Genomic DNA, 24,591 nt, shown 5'->3' with positions numbered 1-24,591 from the left:
TCCAATGTTTCTCCCTGTATTCAATGCAATATGCTTAAAATGAACTTGCTTGACCTATTGGTCTATCTATTGTGTGAAATCAAATTTGCTATTCACACAAACACATAAAAGCATACGCACAGTCATAAACAAATGTAGAATATTCGTAAGATCTTGGTCTCTAAAAATTATCTAGTCTGGATCTTTATGATTGGTAATACACTTTGCTAACTGTCAACGTCAATGAGATGTTGACCTCGATGACATTCACGCCTGATGCATAACATAAGGACAGTGTTCTGCAGAGTTATGTAGTTTAATACTGTGCTTCCTCTAAAGTGCGAATATAAACAATTTATTTCCAATTATCATACAAATTATTTTATGGTTTCTTATTCAAGGTTCTTAATGCTAAGATAAAGATGATTCTGAAAAAAGGACAGTCTTTTGGACAGCTAATGTCTGGTTTGCTCAGCACTTTGCAATGCGGACAATCAGTTTACACAGTATTACTACTGAAAAATAATCCTACAGGTATTCAGAATTGACTTGATTTATTTTCTGGCTATTGTCAGCGATTGTGGTAGTTTTAAATCGGAAAATTTACAAGTTAACATATTTGCTTACTAAATATTTCATAACATGGTTGCTTCTGGTGTTGTTTCACCTAAGAGATGAGGGGCCAAACTTGAAAATCCAGCGTAGTCTACCTTTAGAGACATATTTCACTGTGAAATATTTGTGCTTTCCAATTTTAACACACAACAGGGACTGATAACAGCGCCTAAAACAAACAATTTAATATATATATTTATTTATACAGTATATATCTATATATATATATATATATGTATATTCACTTTAACCTAAGCCAGAGAGAAATACATTGCATAGTATATCTTAAATGGGTTGTTCTATAGCTCAATAGTTTAAAGAGTGTCAGCAGTTTACAAGTTTCTTAGCAAAAAAAACCTGAAATTGTTCTCATACGTTAAGCTCATAGCGCTATATAACTAATGCAAATGTTTGAACTTATATCAAATCATCTGAAGCAAAAAAGTAAAAAAAAAAGATGGAGACTTTAGTAAAAGTCTTAATTTGTACTTCATTTAATGTTGCTATCTAAAAGTAACTATTAAGTTATAAAAATCTTCCTTCCTTCAAGAAGATTTTGATGTTGATTCCCAAGTTAGGTGTCAGCTACCCATGTGTAAAAACATTTAAAGCTGTTCAATTATCACAGCTATGAGTACACACTGTATATTTGATAATTCATTAGGGTCGCGGTAATCAATATGAGCCCCCTTCCATCACACACATCAACACACTATATTTCAATCAATAACAGGCCAAACGGAATAAATCAGGCCCATATAGCTCTACTTAATTCACTACACTAAAGTCACCACAATCCTGTGAGCCAGCCTGGTGTATGGGATTAAATTTATCATGCCCTATGGGTGGTTCCTATAATAAAATCAGACAAATTAGATAAACTAATAAAAATCACTGACTGAAAAATGGAGGGACAGAAGCAAGGGTGAATGTCTAACCTCCGAGAGGTCTCTGAGGGGCCCCGTTGTAGCGACTGCGGTGTCCGGTGGGACTGCCGTTGAGTTCCAGGCGTCCCATTTTCTGTGGTGGCCCACCAATATCAGGACTGCTGCTTCTGCGCCGCTCTGGGCTCTCCCGCAAGTGAGGGCTATCACCTCCACCTCTCTCCATCCCCCTCCACACCACAGGGGGAACACCAGCTAGAGGATAAGGATCTGAGACGATAACAGAAAGAGATATCGTGAAAACTCAGACCACATCAAGGTATATGGAAGGTACATTGATAAAGATCGAAAACAACATGTACATTTAGAAAATGAGTTAGTATGAGCGGAGAAGAGAGACAGAGAGAAAAACATGTGCGAGAAGAAATTATGTTAAAGGACATAGTGATGTAATAGTAAAAATGACCTCGCTAAAAACTAAGAAATAGTTACAGTACCTTATTTTTAGAAGGCTAAATCATAATAACTTGTCAATGTGTCTTCATGATCATGATAAGAAACTATTCTAATAGTTAAAATTTTTAGCTGATTATTTGTATGTTTTTGCTAATTCATTATTTTTCTATGTTTGATAAGTAATTAATGCTATAGTTTTCATCATAAAAATACTTTTATCACATATAAGATTTTGATCCTAAAATCAATGAACAAGTTTATATTATTATTATTATAGCTTATAAAGTTGCATCTTATTATAAACATTTTTTAACTTCACTTTAAAATCAAAGGATTTCCTGTGATTAGTGAGAATATGAACATCTCCAGCTGACAGAAAACACACAGACATCAAAAAGCAGAGCTTTGGGCTATGTCCTAAAATACAGTGGGTTGTTTACAACGACGCTGGCATCTTATCATCCCATCAGCAAACAGAAGAGTTGAGGCCCAGTGTCTCGTTCTGCTCCAGTGTGTGCGGAGAATGTAAACTGGTGTGTGCATGTGTGTGTGTTTGTGTAGCCAAAACGCCAGATCTCTAGGCATATTTAAATACTAGTGTATGTGAAGGTGCTACATTTTTTTCATGAATAATTAAGTCATGCTAATTGTATCTGTGTTTTGGTGTGTGTAAATATAATATATTTAAATGCAAGTGGATGTCTGAAAAGATTCATCTGAGCCCGGGTGCTCCATGGGGACATTTTTTCAGGGGTCTTTGCTTTTCAGCCAAATCTTTAATATTGGTAATGTCCATCAGAGTCAGTGCCAGGCAGTATTGAGTCCATGCCAAAAGTTCAAGAGTGGGAACCTACCACTGGCCAAATGGAACAAGGATTTGCACATAACTTCCTAAATATAGAGAGATGACGATTGCTCTTAAAGACAGTGGATCTAGGACATGGACTTTAATCCAACCAATACTTTTTTCCCAGTGTCCACCTCCTCTATTCTCTTGCCATCAACCTCTTTCTCTGGCCTTAATGAGAAAAACATCATGACAGAACAGAAAACCGTCCAAACAGAATTACAAGCTGAAGCTACATTTTTAAAATGAATAATAAATTAAAACCATTAGCCTCGGTGTGATGAACAAACTAGCGCCGTTCCAGAAACTGGTCCAGAAATCTGAATTCTTTAGAGTTTAATAAGAGGGCTGAAAGTAAAACACTTTGAGAGCATTTATATGGAGAGAAACACTCAAAAAAACAGAGGAAGAGATTTACAAATGGAGACCTGAAGTGTAACACACAGTATAAAACAAAATGATTTGTTCCCGTGCATTTCAGCATGCCGAGAATAAAAATGACTGTTATCATACCCGTTCTTTCATAATTGCACAAGTTTGAAACACTGCAATTCACAAACAACATCAGTTTGCACAGCATAACAAGTGTGTACGATCACAAAGATCCACTTCTACTCTGTGAGTAAATGAATATGCTTTTAATTAACAGCTCATCTAAAATGTGGACTTGCCCATTAGACATGCAGTCCCAAGGGAAAAATTATATCTCTTCACAAAAAGTGACTGTAAATGTTTCAGATACTTGCAAGGGACTAAGCATCAACAATCGAAGGGATAAAAACCTCAGACGGACAAATGTCCATTGTGCTTGAAGCTTTAAGTGATTGCTCACACACTGTTGCCTCTCTTCGCCCCCAAACTCCTCTCTTTTCCCTGCTATATTATCAACCTTTAAAGTCTCTTATCAGCACTGATGTGCTGTCTTTGTTCCTTCCTCATTGGGCATCGCAGGTTCAAACCTGCCTGATTTTAATGAGTCCTCCGATCTCAATCAAGAACTTGTCTGAATCGTTTCTCCCATCTCTATGCTAATCTCTCTCTCTCTCTCTCTCTCTCTCATTCTTCCTCTCTGATCCACCTCCACCCCAACATCAAATATTTGATGGGGAGATAAAACCAGTTTTAGTTTTTTGCCCATCACCAAGGTATGGACATGGCACTGCTGTATATGGTAAGATTTTACCATACAGTTTGTTCTGATCGCGCATCACCTGTCAGGACAGATCAATACAAACTTAATGACACCTCTGCGATACGCTGCTGACTGTCACTCATAATTTTGAAGGACAGAAAAACAGTGGTAATGTGCGATTATCCACATGTTTAGCACTTTCTGAGGAAAGCCATGTCATTCAGAACCACAGGATTTCAAATTCAATCAGTTGGTAATGGTAAAACGGCTTTTTTGTCAGTTTATTTTGAGTTTATTGCAAATGGCCAAATAGGAATAAGTGATGTGTTTTCTGTCTCAGGCTCATATTTAATATGGGTGAAGATTTAGAGGATCATAAAGCATACTTACGAGACAGTTACTTCGTTGCAATACAGTATAAAAATAAATGCATCAATTTAGTTGAAATGAATTATATATGTTACGATGTTATGTGCTGTACTTCTGACAGAGACTAAACCAAAAAGATGCATGTCTATTAAGTGCACATTATTACAGTAATACAATGATTGTGAAGGCAAATAAATGAAAGCAAGAACAGTTTTCAACCACTGTAATATAAAGAGAAAAGCATTATTTAAAACGTGACTGCAATTGGAATGCATTGAACAGAGTCATTATAGCATTCCATATAGTTCAGCTATTACAAAAATGCTTTTTTTGTGTTCAGAAAAATCACCAATAAATACTACGTCCTTTCGATAACTCACACGCTACAATGGAACTGAAAGATACACACCACCTAGATTTCAGCCGTGTACCTATATGCATTCACTACCAAATACATGGTCCCATTTTTATTTGTAATGCTTGCAGCCACACATTACAAACATAACTAATGACTGTTATGTTTAGTGGTACATGAGAGAAGCCAGACGAGGGAGTGGAACAGAACTCTGATCCCATGAGACTCAAATTTCCAAACTACGACGACCACACTGCAGAGACTCTCTTAAGCATGCAGTATACATTTTCTGCCCTGTTCCTCGCTAACCTTCCTCTCCCCTTCACTCTTTTCTTTGGCACTGTTAGTGGCCTCTGCCAATTCTACCACACACAGGAAACTGAGGGCAGTAAACGACACATTACTGATCTGACTACGCTCACACTGTCAGTCAGTATACACAGAGGAGAGAGAGTGATAGAGACACGCTGAGGGAAATGGCAGAGTTTTGGTGAGAGAAAGAAAAATTGCCAACAAGAACGTCAATGAGCAATATACAAATAAACAAACTGTGAATTGTAAACCACAGTCTTCACATATGAAGAGTTGAATATTAATGTTAGATTCCTGGCCTTGTTTTGTGCCCTTTACCCAGGTCCAGTTAATAACAACTAATAGAAACATTCACGCAAATGTGCCATGAGATAAAAACAGGACATGGTGGTGTCTTTGTGTTGACGATGTGATAGGCGTTAACCTTATTGACCAGGGAATAGGGCTGTGATACTCATTTATTGCAGGGTTATTAAGGCATCGGCTCAGTCATGGTACAGATAAAGCAGCTGAAGATGGTCGAGGGTATTAAAGGCCCCTGCATTGGCTCTTTCCAGCACAGGTGTGTGCGGAAGAGAAGGATAAATAGATAGCACCTTATCACCCATGAATTTGATCGCAGATCAAACTGTAACCAAGACAGATGATTGCACTTGGAATACACATTGGACATAATAACAACAGTAACCATGGTAATAAGGATCATTATTATTAGAAGTATTATGATTAATATTTAATTGCAGCGTCAGAAAGAGGTATTGCTTATCTAACTGTGAAATTAAGTTGCCATAATGTGGGTGGATATTTAAATCGACATGTGCAGAGAACCTGTATATTGAGATACGAAGAGAGGGCACAACAGACCTTCAGTTCACTAATAAACATCTTAAACAGTAAAAGATTAAGAGTAAGCAGCAGTTTATTATGTTCTCTCTAAATATCTCGCTGTCTGTCTCACACACAGACAAAAGCGTACAAACACAACTGTACACAAACACCCACACACATAAACCACAGAGCAGACTCAGTGCCATGACACTTCCAGGGACCACACATTGACTTAGAAAAATCACACATGGTAGACAACACTAAGCAGGGCTATAAAACACATGAACACACAGATTGAACCTGTAACTGCAATCTGGATTTAGGTATGATTATATAGCCATACATTAAACCTTTCATAAAAACAAACACAACAACTTTTTTTTAAATGCATTATGTGTGCAGAACGCAGCTTTTCTATTCAGTTCTCAGTGTTGCAGTACACACAGATCCTTCAGTACTATATACCTTTAGTTCTGCACAAAGGAGCATCACACTTACTGTATGTCTAGTCTTTCCACAGAGTAAAAATAGACATTCTGTAGTTACTCAATAAAGCGAAATGACCGTTTAACAGATGAAATTGAGCAAAATACATAGCTTAATTATTTTACATTCTTTAATTACGAAGTTTCGATAATAACAATAATAATAATTACAACGAAGTATTTAAAAGTATTTAAAGTAATATAAAATTATGAAAATACAAAATGACATTGTCACGTGGTTATAGAAAAGTTAATAATGGCAAATGAATGACTTCTGAGGCCTTTAAGCAGCGAATTCACAAGAATTGAAAAACTGTTTGATCTGGTCTGGTACATCGGACAAAACATTACAATCGTGTGGAAAAACTAGATATAGGCCTAAGCGAAACACCTGTTCGCCTACTGTGTGTGTATCGATGCACCCACACAGAACAACTTTTAGTTTGCATATCACGGATACGGATCTTCCGCGGAAAGATGAACCCTATGATTGTATTCAGAATTGAGCATCTCCTGATTTGTATTATTAAGCAGCAATCGTTGTATAAAATGCAATAAGGCACTTGAGATAATACCTGAAAAGGTCGCAGCCACTTCGGACTAATGTGCTACAGTGGAGGACAGACGGGCACATTTTCCCTTTTTTATCTCTCTCCTCAACATGCAAAATGAAGCTGCTGATCTTGTTTTATTTTATAAGGGTATGCTATAAGTGTCTTATGTATTATTGTTCAGGCGTTGGAGCATAAAGATGTTCTTGTGCTAGTAGAACTCGTCCTAAAGTCACGAATTTAATTATAGTAGAAGGTAAGAGTTGAAGAAAATGCCGCGAATTCATGCTGGATTTGATCCATTCTGATGTCTCATGCAGTACGCAATATTAAAGATTCCTTAGAGACTTCCATCTACTGCAGAATTACTGAGACCTATACTCTCTCTTACAAAGACTAATTAGCTTTTTTGGTTTTTCCTTATGGTCTTGGTAAAAAATACCGTCTCCCCTGGCCATGGGGGCCAAGTTTGTACAAATGAATAATGGATACATCAATGTAACTTAAAAAAGAAACAGGATGATTTCAAACGCTGATGGCAGCTATATAGCAAACATACCTCATCCTGCACAGGCATGACTTTGTGAGTGACTCTTCAAATACATTGCTATAAAGTTTTAAAGAGATGTATACATAACTTGTAGTTTGAAATGACAGGGGAAAAAAGTATCGCATGTAATATAATAACAAATCCTGTGCACTCTGCATGTGTTTTTATTTTTTTATTTAACTTTTTATTTTAGAGTTCAATCTAATAAGAATATAACCGTTGTGGTTCCATTTGCATGCGATGTGTATTGATTTTGACATCGGTGGGATAGCGATTTCATTACTTAATTTTGAGTTTCTTTTTCTGTTTTGTTTTGCTTCAAGCAAAGACCACTCGGTTCACGAAACCCTTCGTAGGCAGAAGTGTAATCCATGGACTCTGCAAGGAAAAATCTAATATACTTTATGGTCCTTTGTCTTTTTAAGAGGAATATTCTGCCGTCTCAGGGTTGAAAACCGTGCCATAACTTATTTGACTTTACAACGTGAGGTTTGTTTGTAACAGAGTGAACAAAATAATTGAAACTACCTTCTGCTGATCATGAAAACGTCAACTTCGCTCGTAATTTATTTATTTCGTTACATCTATTTCTGGCATTAAAAGCAGACTAAATTGTTAAGAAATTATCAATTGGATTTAAAAATTGATAGTCATCTCGCTATTTAATTATTATTCGATACCTCGTGTCTGTATGTATTATGTTTCAAAGCACAAAATAGCGTTTTGAGTTTCTAGCATTTAAATATTTTAAATAAATGGACAATTTAAACAATAACATTTACATTTTCTTAAAATAATTAACTGTAACAATAATGTTATTTATCCATATGTGTCTCCCCATTTCTTCAGGTTAATCTATCCAAAGTTGCAAAAGTTGCAACTAAAGATAAATGAATACGCTGTTGTTTTACAACGTGAGAATTATGCAAAACAAATCATCAGTGAAATACCCTCTCTGTATTTTTTTTATAATATGGGTGTGTTGTCATATTTGATACAGCCTTCAATAACAACAAGCCCTAGAACAAGGTAAGAGTAACAAGAAATAGACTGCACACATTAAAATCATTAATAGATTTTCTTACTTATATATATATGAACTAATGGCACATATAACATAACAACTTTTATATATTGGGTCGAAAGAAAGATCTAGACTTAATAGGTTTTATAAGTAAGTTATAAGTTTTTGTAAGGGCTATAAGTAAATAAATGTAAGAAATTGCCATTGACATACAAACATAAATCCAAGACACACACGCACACACACAAAAAACACACACACGAGGCGATGAGACCACAGACAAGCACGTGTGTAACTAAACTTGAGGCCTAAACTTGTTGACGCTCAAGTAAAAAGCAAGGAAAACTGCTCCCACCTGCCCCAAAGCTCTTAGAAAATCTTGAAATATCAAAACATATTGTGTATAAGCATATGTATGAACATTATTATACTTTAAATGTGTTTACATGTGCTATTGTAGTCATTAGCGAAGTACATTACTAAAAACATCAGCGCAGTCTGTTTAATTAATATGGTTAGCTTTGGCATAATGAACACATTTTTCAATGTTCCTCATAGAAAACATAATTTTCATAATAAACGGCATGCACAACATACATCTCTTTAGTATTTCTGTCCTAAACTTAGTTTCAAACTTAAATGCATGTTGCAATTATTAATGTTACAATGTAAAAAAGCAAAATATGAAAAAAAGGTCGGATTATTATCAGGCTATTATTATTATTGAAATGATTATTATTAATGTGTGCAGTATCCTATCAGATTCCATTAGGGTATCAGACGTTCAAATGTTACATTATGTCAGAGTGTATATTTTTAAGAAGCAATAGTGTACATCTTTCAATGTTAAAATCTACATAAATTGTCATTTATGTTTATGATACAATGGCGAACATATGTTGTACATTATTATGTTTGTCTATAATTATTTTGCATAAGGCTTCAAATAATTGACTTCTTTCATATGCATGATTTATGTTTATCAAAGCGGCCTATACCGTTGGTCTTATCTGAGATTTTAAGTAGTTTTAGAAAGAATATTGTATAGTGGTAGTTTTCATGTGAAAAGCATTGTATGAAATAAGACGAAAGGAATATTGCACTTACTGCTTATGGCGTGTCGGTACCTCGGTTGGCCGTTGAGAGGGCTCTGTCCATTGATTAAAAGTATTGAATCCAGGGCTGAGCTTCTCGCTGCCTCGCGGACGACTGAAAACGGTAAATTCGGTCTTGGACACTTTGGCTCCGTGCACCGTGCGCTATGACTGAGCCACTGGAACTGTGAGACTCCAAGCTGAGGGGTACAGGTAGCAGGGGATAGACAGCATGAAGAGAGAGAGAGAGAGAGTTCGCGAGAAAGAGGGAGGGAGAAAAAGGGGGACAGTTCACAGAATTGAACACCGAACAGAGATCCAAAAAGCAGACGACACAAGTTCCGAGAAGCGACCGACGACAATCTGTCCGGTACGGAATCTTGTTCACAGTTTAGTTTGAGTCACGAGTGTCCGACCGGGCAGAACTGAAACCCTCAGCTGCGAGCGCAAAGACAACATCAGAAGCGTAAAGTGCATGCACGGGTAAAGAAACAAAACAGACGTCAAATATCTGCTCTGTGCGATGCGGACAATACCTATTACAGCGGTGCAAAATCTCAAGAGCAACAATGAGTGTGTCACTTTCAATCTCTTCCTTGCTCGGCGCGCGGACTGACGGAGAGGGGGAGCCGAGAGAGGAGTGGGAGTGGGAGGGGAGGACTGGAGAGCAAACGTGGAAGTGTGACAGGGAGGGTGGGAGGAACTGGGCAGTCCAAGGTAAGTAATTAATGCATTTGATATAAGTATTTAAGTTATCAATAATGCCCCTAAGTTCCGTTTAACACCTTAATTTTATTTTTTTACATTTATTTGTAGTTTGGTGCAGCCTGTGTTGAGTGTAATAGTAGAAGCTTTATAAGTCTTTATTTTAGTTTAATCAAGCAAGTACACGTAATAAGCTCTTTTAAATAAATGCATGTTAACGTGTTCCTCTTGTAACCAATTTTGACGTATTACACCAAATCTGAATTCATAATCACTGGGTTGCAGTCTTCAAAGTATGTGTCTAAAGTGTCTTATAAAAAAGTTTCATCCAAAAAGTGTAACTGGTACGCTCGACCCACGTTAAACGAATGGAAACTTGAAATCATTGCAAGAATGGAGCGGGGGCTCTTTTGACATGGTGAATTTATGTATTTTATGGGAAAATTGGTTTTTGCTCTGAAATTAATAAGCGTACGGGCGTGCTCACGTAAACACCGTAGACAACCCTAAAATACTTATTTTACGTTCCCATAGCTTTTGAAACAAAACGAGTATTACGTTTTAATAGCTGACTTCACAAAAACAAATGAAGTGATAGAGTCGAGATAACAATTACAAATGACTTCATCTTCTAGAAGAACATGCACAGATGTATATTAAGAATTCTCAACGCTGAAAATAAAAACATGAAGGTTGTAAGGTCTAAAACATGAAGATTTTGGGTCTTACTGTCTTAACCAATATTTTGACATCTTTGCTATCACAACACGTGAATCAGTCGAAAACAACAACATGCATGGAGCATTTACAGCCGTTAATATATTAAACGTATTAACAATGATGTGCATTTCTACAATTGTGGCCTTGGCTGTCGTTTATTTAGTTAGGTTATATCGAATAGCCATATAGCACAGTAGACTGCATCTTCTTAAGGTTAAGTGCAAATATTCTTACAGTGACTTGTATTCTCTGTAAGTGCGGTCATATTGAAAAAAAGATCTTACCTTTTTTTGAAAGTAGTTTAATTGGAGATGTTAATAACTGTACAATAATGTGTGCAGTTGGCTGATCTGCAGGTTTGAGACACTTCAGAGTGTGTGAGTGAATGCTGGCTGTTTTGCCAACCTCATTCGTCACTATTATAAGATAATGATCCTCGATGATGGCGATGTGATGCAGCGTTGCGTGTCAGAGAAAGGTAGAAGGCAAATAGCAACTGTATTGCTGATAGGAACCATATATTGTAACTGATCAATATTTTGCATGTGGAAATCAGAGGGAAAAGAGCGAGCATGGAGAGAGAGTTTTTACAGGTTTTAAAGCTCTGTGGTTAACACTCGATCCAGATACAATACCTGCTGGATGAAACCAGAAGTGTGTTCAAATGAAGGATAGACTGTGTTCCTTTAAACTTTTGATATAAATAAAAATATGAAATATCTTATTGCCCCCTTGTGATCTTTAAAAGGGTAATGCATTTGTTACTGTTTTGATGCATAAATTAGTGGCATACTTGTCTGTGGTCACTGACAGAATGAAAAGATTTTCACAAACGTGTTGCCAGTCAAGTTTTGTTTGTTTTACCAACTCTACTATCCATACTTTAAACCCTGGTCAACAACAATAACAATAACAACAACTATTTAATTGAGAGTTAAAACCGTAGGTTAACATAATAATAATAATTCACATTAATATTATTATTATTAGGCTATTTTTTTAAAACCATATAGGTGTATAACGTCATATTTTAACTATCTATATAGTTTTTAATTTATGATGACTGACATATGTTAATCTTGTTCAGTTTAAAATAAATACATTTTGTCATCGACCTTGTTGTAAGCCTCTGGAATATTCCAGTCTAATTAAATTCATTAAGCAAATTAGAAATGTTTTAGTTATTGTAGTTATAAAAATACTTTTTAACCATTTAAACTCCTTCATTCGATCGTTTGTGCCATTGTATTTTGAATAGATCTCAAATGTTAATGCTGATATGCAAGTGCAAAATAAAACAATTCTGAATTCCACGACGTGTTTCGAGAATTAATATTTCAATGCGCCCAGGACCTAAAAGCAGATTTACTAAAAACAGATAGAATGAGTACACGAAATTACATGTCACATCAACACAATAGCCTATTAACAATATTTGATAAAACGGTCGCTATCCTGTTATTTAACTTTTTATAGCCTACTCATTACAGTTACAGTAGACCTGCATTTTATTAAAATTAGACACATAAAGTGGCATATCAACATATTAAACATCGAGCTAAATTAATTAATGTTAGGACAAGGGATCATTTAAATGTTTAATGACTCCATTTCTTATATCGAAAGAGAAGCACTCTGCCACATCTTTGCCTTAATTAATGTGAACTTGTAAAAGCTTCCACTCGAGCACATTTAAATTATTGAGCTTTGGGAACCTTTCTTGAGCATCTTCCTGACTGTCCCCAATGAGCTCTCCCTTTTCCAAATCTTGGGTAACTGGGGATCTAAACTTAGCTGACTACTGAAAGTCAAAACAACAACCAAACACAGAAAGAGTCAAACCGTGAAACAATTGCCAGTGACTACAGAAACAAGAAAACAATTCAGGTTGAGGAGGTAAATAATTGAAAAGATTCAAATACCCTGAAGCCTTTGTAAAACGTGAAAATAATTACGTGTCGGTTTAGAACGCTTGGTGCATGCAGTCCCTAGGTAAATCTGAAAACGTCTTAAGTTTATTAAACAGATTGTTGGATTAACTAACGAATAAGACTGTGGGAACTAAACGTTCAATGATTAGTTTGTTAAATTAACGAGGCTGCATGTCTCTCGGTTGCTGAATGATAAAATATTAATTTATGTAACTTATGTAACTCATTTAAAAGCCCTCAACATCTAGTGTAGCAAACGCAGTTAATGCATACTAATAGGCATTTATATGTAAGAACATGCACAGAAAAAATCAAATAATTAAGAATCTGAGCAACAATATTTAAAATATTTACTGCAAAAGTTTCTACTCAAAACAAGGTGCACGTTATCTTCGAATCACATGTTCATCGTGTTATGTTTGTAACGTATGTGTTGAAAACGGGAAATTGTGGTTCGCTACACCGACAGAGCAGTAGATGTGGAAATAGCGTCGTCTAGTGGTCGAAATCACAACCTAACATATATTATTCTCTTATCAATTAAGTTTTAAAGGATTTAAATCGCCTTTGAGTTTGGTCTTACAAACTATTTTTCGGGTTTATGCCCAGGGGTCAGGTGGAGTGCGCGTGTTGGAGTGATTCAAAGAGTGAATGAATATTGAATTAGGAATATTGCCTACCTGCACAGTGTAAATGAAAATTCAGGTAACCGCCCTCATCTCAATTCTTCAACTTTTTCAAGATCATTTTACAATACAAGCCCTTTTGGTAAGATATCTTTATTTTGGTCAGTACAGTTTTCTACTCATTTGTATGTGTACACGTAAAATATTTATTACATTATAAGCGACATGGTAATAATATCTAAATTGTTAATATGGAATAACAACTGCATTTTGCTTTTATTTATTCATTAGGATTTAGCAGCTGCCTTCCCAAACTTAAAAAAGTCTTCCACATCTGTACATTTAAAGAGAAGTGTAATTTCTCTAAATCTTTATGATACTTCTGCATTTTAATAAAAAGGCAATGTAGCAAGTGTTGCTAAAATTACTTTCAGACAACATTCTTCACTTTGTTATGCGATGTATTATTCATGATTTGTTATGACAAATTTAACTTAATTCGTAGTTTAACGAGCGTAATAATGGCTGTTAAGATGTAAGAAGATGACCCTTTTAGGGTTTTTAGCCTTTTGGAGGTGCAACAGCTCCCGTACTGTAGGCCTACATGCTGGTGTAGGTTTACACGCGATGATCCATCATGTCAGGCCAAAGCTAAAGCGATCTCAAAATCGCGATATATAAAGTTAACGAAGATCCAACGCATTTTCAATATAAAAGTAGTCTAGTAACTATAAATTGGCACAAAATCAACTATATATATTGTATTGTTATTATATATTATATCTTGCTATTCTTTCGTGTTCTACTTGTATTATAGGCTTAGTAATAATAATAATTACGATAACAACAATAATAATAATTATTATTATTATTTCAGGCTTTATTATAATTATTATATTATTTCGAATATTTTATATACCAAAACGCAGATAAAATAAGGGAATCAATTGTATGTATCATACAAATACAATTATATTACAGCTTCATGAACAAAAAAATGATAAAGAGAACGACTAAATACGGAATTGGTAAATCAATTTGTCTTGTAAACGAACTCTAATAGGGAGTCAGGGGCACGGGAGCAAATTGCTTCCACGCAGAGGTCACGATTCTCCGTGTAGGTTTCCCTAATGGTTTCACTTGCGAGATCATCATCGTACGACGTGACAACATCCTTTAGTAAACGAATAAAAACATTCCATAATTGGCCTAATAATAATGTTGATAATAATATGGTTAAGGAATTGAAATTCTGATGATTGTCATGCGCAGGAAAAATATGGATGTCTTAATTGCTTGAGACTGAGGATCTTAACATGACAAATCTAGTTCTGCTTGTCTGAAGTATTTATTACGGTCATTTGAATGGTTTACTTGTTCACGACCAAATAGGATCACCCTATTGTTTTTTGCCTAAATAAGCTAGATATAAAATTATATCGGGTTGTCTTGGGTCTTCGCATTGGTTTCTTACCTGAAGTGAAATCCGACTGACCCGAGACATTCATGCAGGGGCTTGGAAGCAAACGCGAGTTGTTAAGCGTGAGCACTCTGCACTATGTCATTGGGCAAAAGTATTTGACAGTTGGAATGATCTGTAAATACTTCATTAGACTGTGTATGTGTTCCCCCTTGTGCCTCATGGTCCAGTTCTGCTAAGATTTACAAATGATAACATAAACAGAACAAAAAGAAATTGATCTAGCGTTTTAAAGCGGAGGAGGGGCTCTTAAGAATGTGATCTGCCCACTTAACATGAAAACCAGGCAGTCTGATGGCCAAGGTTAGTTTTGACCCATCACATAGCTTATGCAGTGTTTCTGCTAATTCATTTAATTGTGTGGAACCTCCTCACCTCACATGTAAAATCACAACACACTAACAGAACAAGGACATTTTTTGAAAAATCAACATTATTTAATTAAAAATGTATTATAAAATAAATTGAATTCTAACATTTATTCTAAATGCAATGTTTAGGTTGGAAAGTCAATGAGTTCTTGTTTTTCTATCAGTTAGTATTATTACTTTGAGAAACTTAACATGTAATCTGAAAAGGTGTTTTGCATTTGCATACTAAAATGTAACACATTTATTAGTAAATAAGAAAAAAAATGTCCATAGGATTGTACTAATAAATATTTAAATATGTATTCACAACATTATGGACAATACCTCTGTTTCCAAAAAGTTGCATCAATAATTAGAATAAACAAGAAAAATTCACTTTGTGTAAATTCACAGTGTAAAACTGAACCCACCACATACGATCTTGAGAAACTGGCCTTTACAAAATCCCCAATTTTTATGAATCTCCACAATTCAACATGACATGGATTTTGAAACAAGCTGATTTTTTTCTCTTATATGCTCTCATCTCTCCCATCACTGGCAAATCTGTGTCCAGACAAGGAATCAATATTGACACAGTCACGTGAACCAGACCTACCAAAGGACCGTCTCAAGGACTAGTATGATGGGATGGTTGGATGGGAGTTGCTTATATCTACTGATGCTAAGGCCACGTGTGTCGTCACTAACTTAACAGGGATCAAAGTCCACTTTCTGAATCTCAAGACCAGGACAATAAACAAATTCCTAGGACTGAGGCCCACTTTGTTAACAACAATAAGAGTCATAGACACACATCGCAAACACCCCTGAGTAAACAGCAATAAATGACAAGAAGAGCTTAACATGGCGTTGTACAGAAAATCCAAGAAATAAGGGTCTAGAACACTCGTGTTGTAAAATTAATGAAATGACAAAAGTCGTTTAAGAATTTGATCCTGGACAGACTCTCCCATATTACTCACCACTTGTTACCCCAGAGGTGGATGAGACTGGATATTGTTCATCTGGCTCTTCTGACAGCTTTTTCTGAAATGACAGCAGTTTGGCAGAAGAAACGTTTAGTCAATCAACAAAACCAAGTGGCATGGACATGTTTGGTTTCACGAATGGGCGGAACTATGATACTTAGCGTGAATCATTTACTGCAACTAACCAATGAAGAACAGAACCATTGTCAGGTAATATCTGTGATTTGCATGTCATCTGTCTGATTTACAAGTTGCCTTCAGTTCAGACGTTTTACTTTATAAATGGATCGGCAGATAAAAGATTGAGAACAAAAGAGGTTTGCGCTCGGCTTTCTAGGTGGAGAGACACAGAACAGACACGTTTTGTGTGGAACAGTATTGCGTGAGGGTTTGTTAGTAAGTGGGAAGAATCATTGTTGGTAAGCGCTCCTCAGTTTAACACTTCACCAATCCACCTTCTTAGTTCTAAATCGTCCTTGGCTCTGTGACATTTTCCAAAGCTGGAATATATTTCTGTCTCTGATGCACTAAAACACAGAGGGAAAGGACAGAAAGAAAATACAAAGAGAGAGAGAGAGAAATAGGGACTGGAGCCAGGTCGCATTACTCTTACTTATTAAAACCTCAATCAGGTCTGAGAGCTCCGGACTAGAGCAGTCTGTCAGACTCAGCTCAGAACAGCACCACAGAACTTGATCCTTCTCCTTTTTTGTGTGATGTGTCTATAGTCGACATTTCAGTTCATTACAATCATGACTCACTGGCATGCACCAAGGACATGTTTTAATAAAAGGTATAACAAATTTGAAGAAATCAACTAGAATATTTAGCTAAAATCTACCATCACAGTTTGGATAGGCCTCTTTGATTTTAAAATGTAGATCGATTCATTTTCTGCTTAAAAGTTAGACAGAAGGAGACAGAGAGGTGTATGCAAAAGAAGGAACAAATATATAGACTTTTTCAGGGTCAACAACATAAACAAACGTTACGTGGACCAAAATTGACTTGCAGTAGAGCTTCGAAAAGAATCTATTACTGTTGATTAGTTTTATGTAATTTAATACAATTAATACACAAGAACATATTAATATAAATTAAATATTAAATAAACTAAATTGTTATTTTATAGCAAACACATATTCGGAAGTTTAAATGAAATTACATTTTGACATCAAGTTGTTTCAACCTGTGTGAATATTGTTTCTGCTGAACTCCAAAAATAACAGTTAAAAGAATGTTAGCAATATTCAGTTCTGGCACATCATAACTACCATAGTAGGGAAACTGTAAATGGTAGTCATGGTGCCACAGAACTGTTTGCTTTCCTAACTTCTTCAAAATATAACATTTCTTGTTCAACAGAACAAAAATATATTTTTTTCTATATCAATGATGTCCCAGACATGATTACTAACATTCTGCCAAATATCTTTCTCTGTGTTGATCAGAACAAAGAAATGAATACGGGTTTGGAATATCTTTGGGCCAGCGCGTGCGCCCAATGAAAATGACTGTTATTTATAACAAATCAACTAATCGTTTTAACAGTAATGTTCTTAGTAATCATTTCAGATAAAAGTTTGCAACACAAAATTTAAAAATGAAAGTATGCAACTGAAAGAACGCATCTGTGAAAATGATGTAAAAAGATGAAAAAGTACAATTATAACATTTTGCTTGCATTGTCTGTAATGAGTATTTCTTTGCTCTTGCATCGTGTAGGGCTTTGAAGACGCTCAGTTTGATAAGAATCTGAGTTGTGATGGGCATGGACTCTTAGGTCAGAGGTCGTGCTGGTTCTGTGATGATCTGTTTGTTATTGCTATGCTGCCCTTGGCCAGGTTAACACAGCGCCGTCATGACGACTCACGGCGCACCACATAAGGGGGAAGGTGGAGGTCACCCCTCTTAAATGTGTTGATGGGACCCGGGGTGGCTAAACTAAAGTGGTGAAATATTATCCCACTAAAGAGGGGGAAATGAAGTTTCAAAGCACACTTACCACCATTGCTCCCATTCCCCTTGTCAGAACGACTGCCTGCCAAACACACTGCACTGGGTAAGTGACAGCTGGAGAGAGCTCTCATACTTCACAGGGCTTCATCTGTAATCTGTAATTGTGTAAAGTCATTAGAATAAAACTGAGAGTGTTGGAACTAAATTTTAATTTAGAACTTTAAAGTTGGACGGATACACGTCTATATATTTGACACATTAGGTTCATGGTCATAACGTATTTCTACAAGTATTTTAACATTTTTCAATTCTCAAATTAGGTGACATGTCAGTCAGTTTTCAGTAAATTGGCTAATGATTAAGGATTCCTGTCTGCATGATGTTAAGAGAAGAATTTCGAGAAGAAACAAAGAAAAATTCAATCAATGTCAAGAGCTCATTTTCCATTTTAAAATATGTCTTGTTGTGCGTGAGAGAGACATAAAAAAATCATTCCACTTTCTTTTTCCACAGCACTATAAACGTTTTCTCTCCAGTGTACTAAATTCTAGATTTTTCACAGTCAGTAATACTAACTGTAAATATGCATAAAAGCTCATTTGGAGAAAAAATATACAGAGTGCAGAGGTAACCACGTCAATAATGAAAGCAGATCAAACTAAATGTTCACACACAGAAAACTGCTCCCCAGGTTTAATAAATAACCAGCAACGTTGCCCACGTTACTAATGTCAGTTGATGCACAGTGTTAAAAATGCCTTACATAAACAAAGCATCGTACATGCATTGCCATCTATAAATATTAGACATTTTAAATGATTGAGTTACTGAGTGTGACATGTTTATGACACATTCCCATTAACGCTAACAACATAAGTGTATCTCTGCCATCTTCTGAATTTATTCGGCATCTTGATGGGTCTGTTTGTATGTGTAACAAAAGATGTAGTAATCTATTAAGTCCTCTCTCATTGAGGGTACCTCATGTTACCAGTCGGCCTGCCTTCCCTGTCCTTTTCATTGACGTTAATGCAGAACACATTGAGGGCCAAAGCGCTCAGACCCAGGCCGCGGTAAATTGGGCTAAGAGAGCTGGCGCAGCCACTTAATCAGCCATTATTTATGGGGCTCAGTGGTTTAAATCAACAAGAGCAGGAACTGGGGCCAGGCCTTATGGGTTTATAACTGCTGTCAAAATAATCACATTCAGATATATTCATCAGAGCTCAAACCAGATCAGTTTAGTGCCCCCCTCGCTGCTTAGTCTCTCACATTCTTGACGCTTTCCTCTCTGTTATTGAAACAACCTTCGTTCTCAGAACTGCTTGATATTGGCTTGTTCACACATATGCCACACACTTTTTTGTAACACTTAGCTCTTGGACTTTGCTCAGCAGGGGTAGACCTTCTGCACTGCAATGACAGCATACCTAAATATATTGGAGAAAAAGATGTTGGCAGTCTTGAGCAGTGAGTGGAAGGAGGATTGAGGGATATATTTAAAAAGAATGGGATTCTTGAGTGTAATACATGATCATTGGAACAGAGGTTTCTGGGGAACTGGACAGGGTAAACTGCTGTTTTGGCACAGAAGAACAGGGGAGGGCTATACCAAAGAAATAAACTCAGGACTGCTGGGAGACAATGGTGTAACCTTGCGTGAGGCTGCGATTCTGGGTGATCCTCATTCTCCATGTGCTATTAATTAAGTTAATAGCCTTCAAGCTATTTTCAGGATAAAGACTCTCAGATGAAGGGTGGGGTAATTTGATCCAAAAGCAGGCATGTGCATTAATGGTTATGCAAAGCTTGATTTCAGCTAATATATAAAAACGCATAATATATTAAAACAAATTGGATGAATGATGGCTTGGATTTTACAAATTTCATTTGAAATCCTTACAGAATTAAAGGATTTGTTCACCCAAAAATTGTAATTCTGTCATTGTTTACTCAACGTTTTGTCAAACCTGTGTGACTTTATTCTGAAGAACACAAAAGAAGATATTCTAAACAACAGCGATTCCCATTGACTTCTGTTGTCCTGACAAAACTAATGCAAGTACTGCCGTTGTTCGGTTTACCAGCTGTAATCTATGCAGCTTGCTAGAATATTACCAAATTTGACACTTAAAAGGATTGTTCACCCAAAATGTTTATTCTGTCATCATTTACTCACGCTCTTGTCATATCAAATCTGTATGACTTTTTTTCTTCTGCAGAACACAAAGGAAGATATTTTGAAGAATGTTGCTAGCCGAACAACGGTAGTACTCATTGACTTAATACGTTTTGTGTCCGTAAAATAGAAGTGAAGGGGTATTGCTTTTGTTTAAAATATCTTTGTTTGTGTTCAGCAGAAGAAAGAAAGCAAGAATTTACAAGAGCAAGAGTTAACACAGAGTAGTGGAATAGTTTTAAGAGTGAATAGAGAAAAATAGCCAACACAGCATCTGTAGCACCTGGTTTCTCTCTGTGGGTCTGTGTGGCGAGATTGGTGGTGAGCTCAGGGGTCTTCTCAAGGACAAGGCCAAATCTGTCTCTGCTTTGTGCAGCTCTAGGTGGAATCAGGGCTGCAAGGTGGCTTGTGTTTGCAGGCTTGGGGGTCTGGCTAGAAGCAGTGTTTTGGGGCTTTCTTACTGATTGGGATCTAATTTGTTGGCCTGAGTAGAAGGAACTTTTTCCAGCCTCCACCCAAGGGAGTCTGACACAGGAGCCCTGAAGCATGATGACTGACGGCCTCTTACCAATGCCGGGACCAGAAAACACAGCTGTGGAAGAGGTCAATGCTATGGTCGAAGAGTCAATAATATTACACTTTTCTCTTTTAAACTTGTTTGACGATGATCGCCATCAACATTGGGCTTCAAAAGTATTTTTGAGACTCCCCAAAAGTCTTTGAAATCGAACAGACAGTGCGTGCCACTTTTAGTGCCAGATAGGCACTCACTTATCTATATCAGAATCAGATGCTATTAGGAGTAGGTCAAAGCAAACAGCAAAAGGCTGGGCATCCCTGTGTTCACGTGACTTATTCTAATCTAGATAAACCTAAGGATGAGCTGGACTTTGACTCCAAAACAGACAGGGAATTGGTTTGTTTGACTTTAAAATATAAGTGATTTGAGTAAAACTCTCCTGATTCAGATCACTGGAGAGAGACAACACAAAAACTTAGCATTTTCTGTTTTCTACATTATTGTGAAGAACTGGTCCATTTATGAACACCAAAATGTATACAAATCAAGACAATTTAACATTGCAAGAGAACTCCCCACACCCTCTCATGTAAGTTTTTGAGGCCTTGGTACCAGTGTGTACATGGGCAGACATTAACACACATACTGGGCCAGAGGAAGCTCTGTTCGCAAGTCCAGTCTGCCCTGCATCACACTAAGTGCTCCTGACAGCCGACCGCACAGTTATTAACTGTGATCCGCCACCACAGGGCCTGGGCACCACTGCTGTGGGGAGGGCGTTCGATGGGCTCTACAACCTCACAAAGGCTGCTTTCAGCGGCCCCCTTGCTCTCTGGTCCCCACACATCTCTAATACACACATACTGTACTTTCTATGCACATACGTTTAGGCTCATATTTAAAAACCTCAGTTTCTGCTCAACTTATTAGTGTTTCAACAATTTGGACTCGGGAGAATCAATTCACCAACAACTTTGCAAGGTCATCCTAAGGCCCCAAAATGCTTTGGAGTGGTTACATGGTACCATGATGCAGTGATGGAACCAAATGGTCATACCAGTGGTACTTTGGAACAGTGTCGTACTGAATAAATAGTGTATTCATCTACTATGATGTTTACCGCACAGGGTACTTACTAGCAAGAAACTCAATGTGCCTGAAAGAGATGCTGTCAGAACACTTTTAATCTAGGCTGGTGGTCTTAGCACTGTTTGTTTCTTTGGCCTCACACGTCTCGGCCAGCTCTTCTTGAGAACGTAGATGCTGAAGTCCACTTGGAGCCTGTGAAATAAGGATGTAGTATATTTGAAACATTCTGAGGAGAGCATCCATAATGACAGCTGTCTATGTTTAGCCCTTCAAATATTTCAATAAACAGCAGCTCGTCCTCGCAAACAGACGGGTTTAGTCACTGAATCGAAAAACCCCAAGCCACTTTTTCCTGCCGGCGTTTCCCATAATTAGAGCCCATAACTCACTGTTAAATAGTTGAGGCTTTTTTTTCCTTTGAATCGACAGTCTTTTATATACTTGCACGGTCGTGGGACAGTGCTGGCCGCTTCAAAGCAGTGCTGGGCTGAGCACGACTGACATGCATTATTCTACACAAGCGTTGCCTTTTGTTTCCCTCTGACTGCCGGCCACAAAATAGCTGGATTTATCCATCATGTATTGTGATTTCAAATGTTTTATTTTTTCCTTTCGTTTTTCTGGTAAAAGGAGACAGAGGTCAAAGGTCAAATCATATGCAAAGTGGGCTTGCCATTGCAAAAATGGTGTTAGAGAATAGTGATGCAAAGAAGGAAAAGGTATTGTTCACTATTTTACTGTGTTCAGCTTTTATTCCTAATAAAAAGAAAATTGTGATGCAAAAATATTTACAATATTCAAATACTATGGTAACTATATGGTAATTCAAGATGATAGGTAATCAATGTATAACTAATAACTTTTAATTACATTCATTACATTTTTTATCTATTTGGTTAATAATTAGTTAATTTATTACAATAATTAATTTAGATGTCTCTGATTTAGTAAAGACAACTCATTTGCATAGCAAAGGTTAACACAGTAGCATCCTTTTTACTCAATCAAAATTAAGGGTATAAAACATGAACAAGTCAAAATCAGCAGAAGAGTTACATGACTCTGCCCTGTGTCACAAGACTGAAATTACGCCACTAAATTTAAAGACCTAAAATGATTTTTTTAATCTAAAACCTCTATTCCAAAGGTGTTCAGACCTTTTCCACACTCAGTGGCACACATTGCAGTTTTACATGACAAATGGTTGTTTGGCAGAATACCAGTGGAAGAAGAGAGGGATAAATTGAGAAAGGCCCCCGTATGTTTGTGTACACTAACACAAAACATTACCCCGCTTAAAAAAATCCACAAAAACACGTTCTTTCATTCGCTTAATTACAGCGCTTGTAACACTACAGTGTATACAGTATTAAGTGCACTTAACACATCTGCTCAGACTGTCCTATATAAAATAACACCCATTCTCTGTATCTTTGTCTAACAAACACACACACAAAAAGATTCAGAGGGAAATTCTCAACATGTATAACCACACTGTAAAAAAAGTGTACAAACAGATGCATCTAATAGTTCCTAGGGAATCCAGGCCACACCCTGACAGACGAACTCACCCAGGAGAGAGACCACCCGTCTTCTGATGCGGACTCAAGGAGCAAAGCTAGGTCATGATTCAGCACAATGTAACCTCCACCGCAGCTCAGCAGCCTAAATAAAACCACCTGCAGTGATGTCAAAGGTCACAACAACTGCGACGGAGGGTTAACTCTGTGTCAGACGGGCCACATACACACATCAGACTGCTTCAGGAATAGACTCTATCAGCAAGTTATTAGCATAAATATAGTACATAAATATGTATTTCATATGTTTATTATTAAAATATCTGTATTAAACACTTAATTTAATCCAAATTAAAAAGGTCACATGCAACGCATTCACAAGTGTAATGGAGACAGTAGGTCTTACGAAAAAGGCTGACAGAAGTTGGGTGGGATTCAACTGCATGATTAAAGACAGCAAAACTCTTTGATGTGTAATGAGTTGTAATTAATGCTTTCCATAATGTGGCCATTAATAACTCTTTTCAAGATACGTTTCAGTTTTAAGAAGCAATTGATGCTTTGTCGGTCTTCCCTCTTCGGAAAATTAACCATGGATTTATTATAGTAAAATATGAATTACCATTTGTATAAAAAGTTCTCATATCAAAACTATGACAGTGAGAAAAATTGCATAAATGGATGATACTAAGGATTACATGGATTGTATGTCTGAGGATGCACATGAGAATGACTTAAATGGTATTTTAAAATATTTAAAAACATTATTTTTATAAAGTTATCAACGTAGTTTAAAAATATAAAAAAGTCAAGTCCTGGATTAAAGTAATCCTTGTCCGGGAAACAGCATTTAGATGTTTTTTTCGCATTCTAATCCGTTTTGAGAAGATTTTGAATTCTACTTGACTTTGTATATAAAACTAATGTAAAGAAGTTAAATAAGGATTTGTTAATAACGCAATTTTACAAACAGAATGAGGTATAACCTTATTCCAAGGGGACGAATGTTTGTGAAACAACGCCTAAATAGGCAAGATAT

At 36.6% G+C, this 24,591-nt stretch overlaps 1 protein-coding gene across 1 annotated transcript in view; it reads right to left on the bottom strand.

The window, feature by feature from the left end:
* satb2 (SATB homeobox 2) overlaps nt 1–10,088 on the bottom strand; it is a 38,599-nt gene extending 28,511 nt beyond the window's left edge. Inside the window, exons 1-2 of the mRNA XM_079465095.1 lie at nt 9,495–10,088; nt 1,533–1,748 (exon numbers count right to left, since the gene is read on the bottom strand). Coding sequence (XP_079321221.1) covers nt 1,533–1,704 — 172 coding nt within the window. The 5' untranslated portion in view covers nt 1,705–1,748; nt 9,495–10,088. The remainder of the gene's footprint in view (nt 1–1,532; nt 1,749–9,494) is intronic.
* Nucleotides 10,089–24,591: the final 14,503 nt, after the last annotated feature.

This window comes from Barbatula barbatula, assembly GCF_947034865.1.
Source record: "Barbatula barbatula genome assembly, chromosome: 9".
NCBI lineage: Eukaryota > Metazoa > Chordata > Actinopteri > Cypriniformes > Nemacheilidae > Barbatula > Barbatula barbatula.
This window is presented reverse-complemented; position numbering and strand designations above follow the sequence as displayed.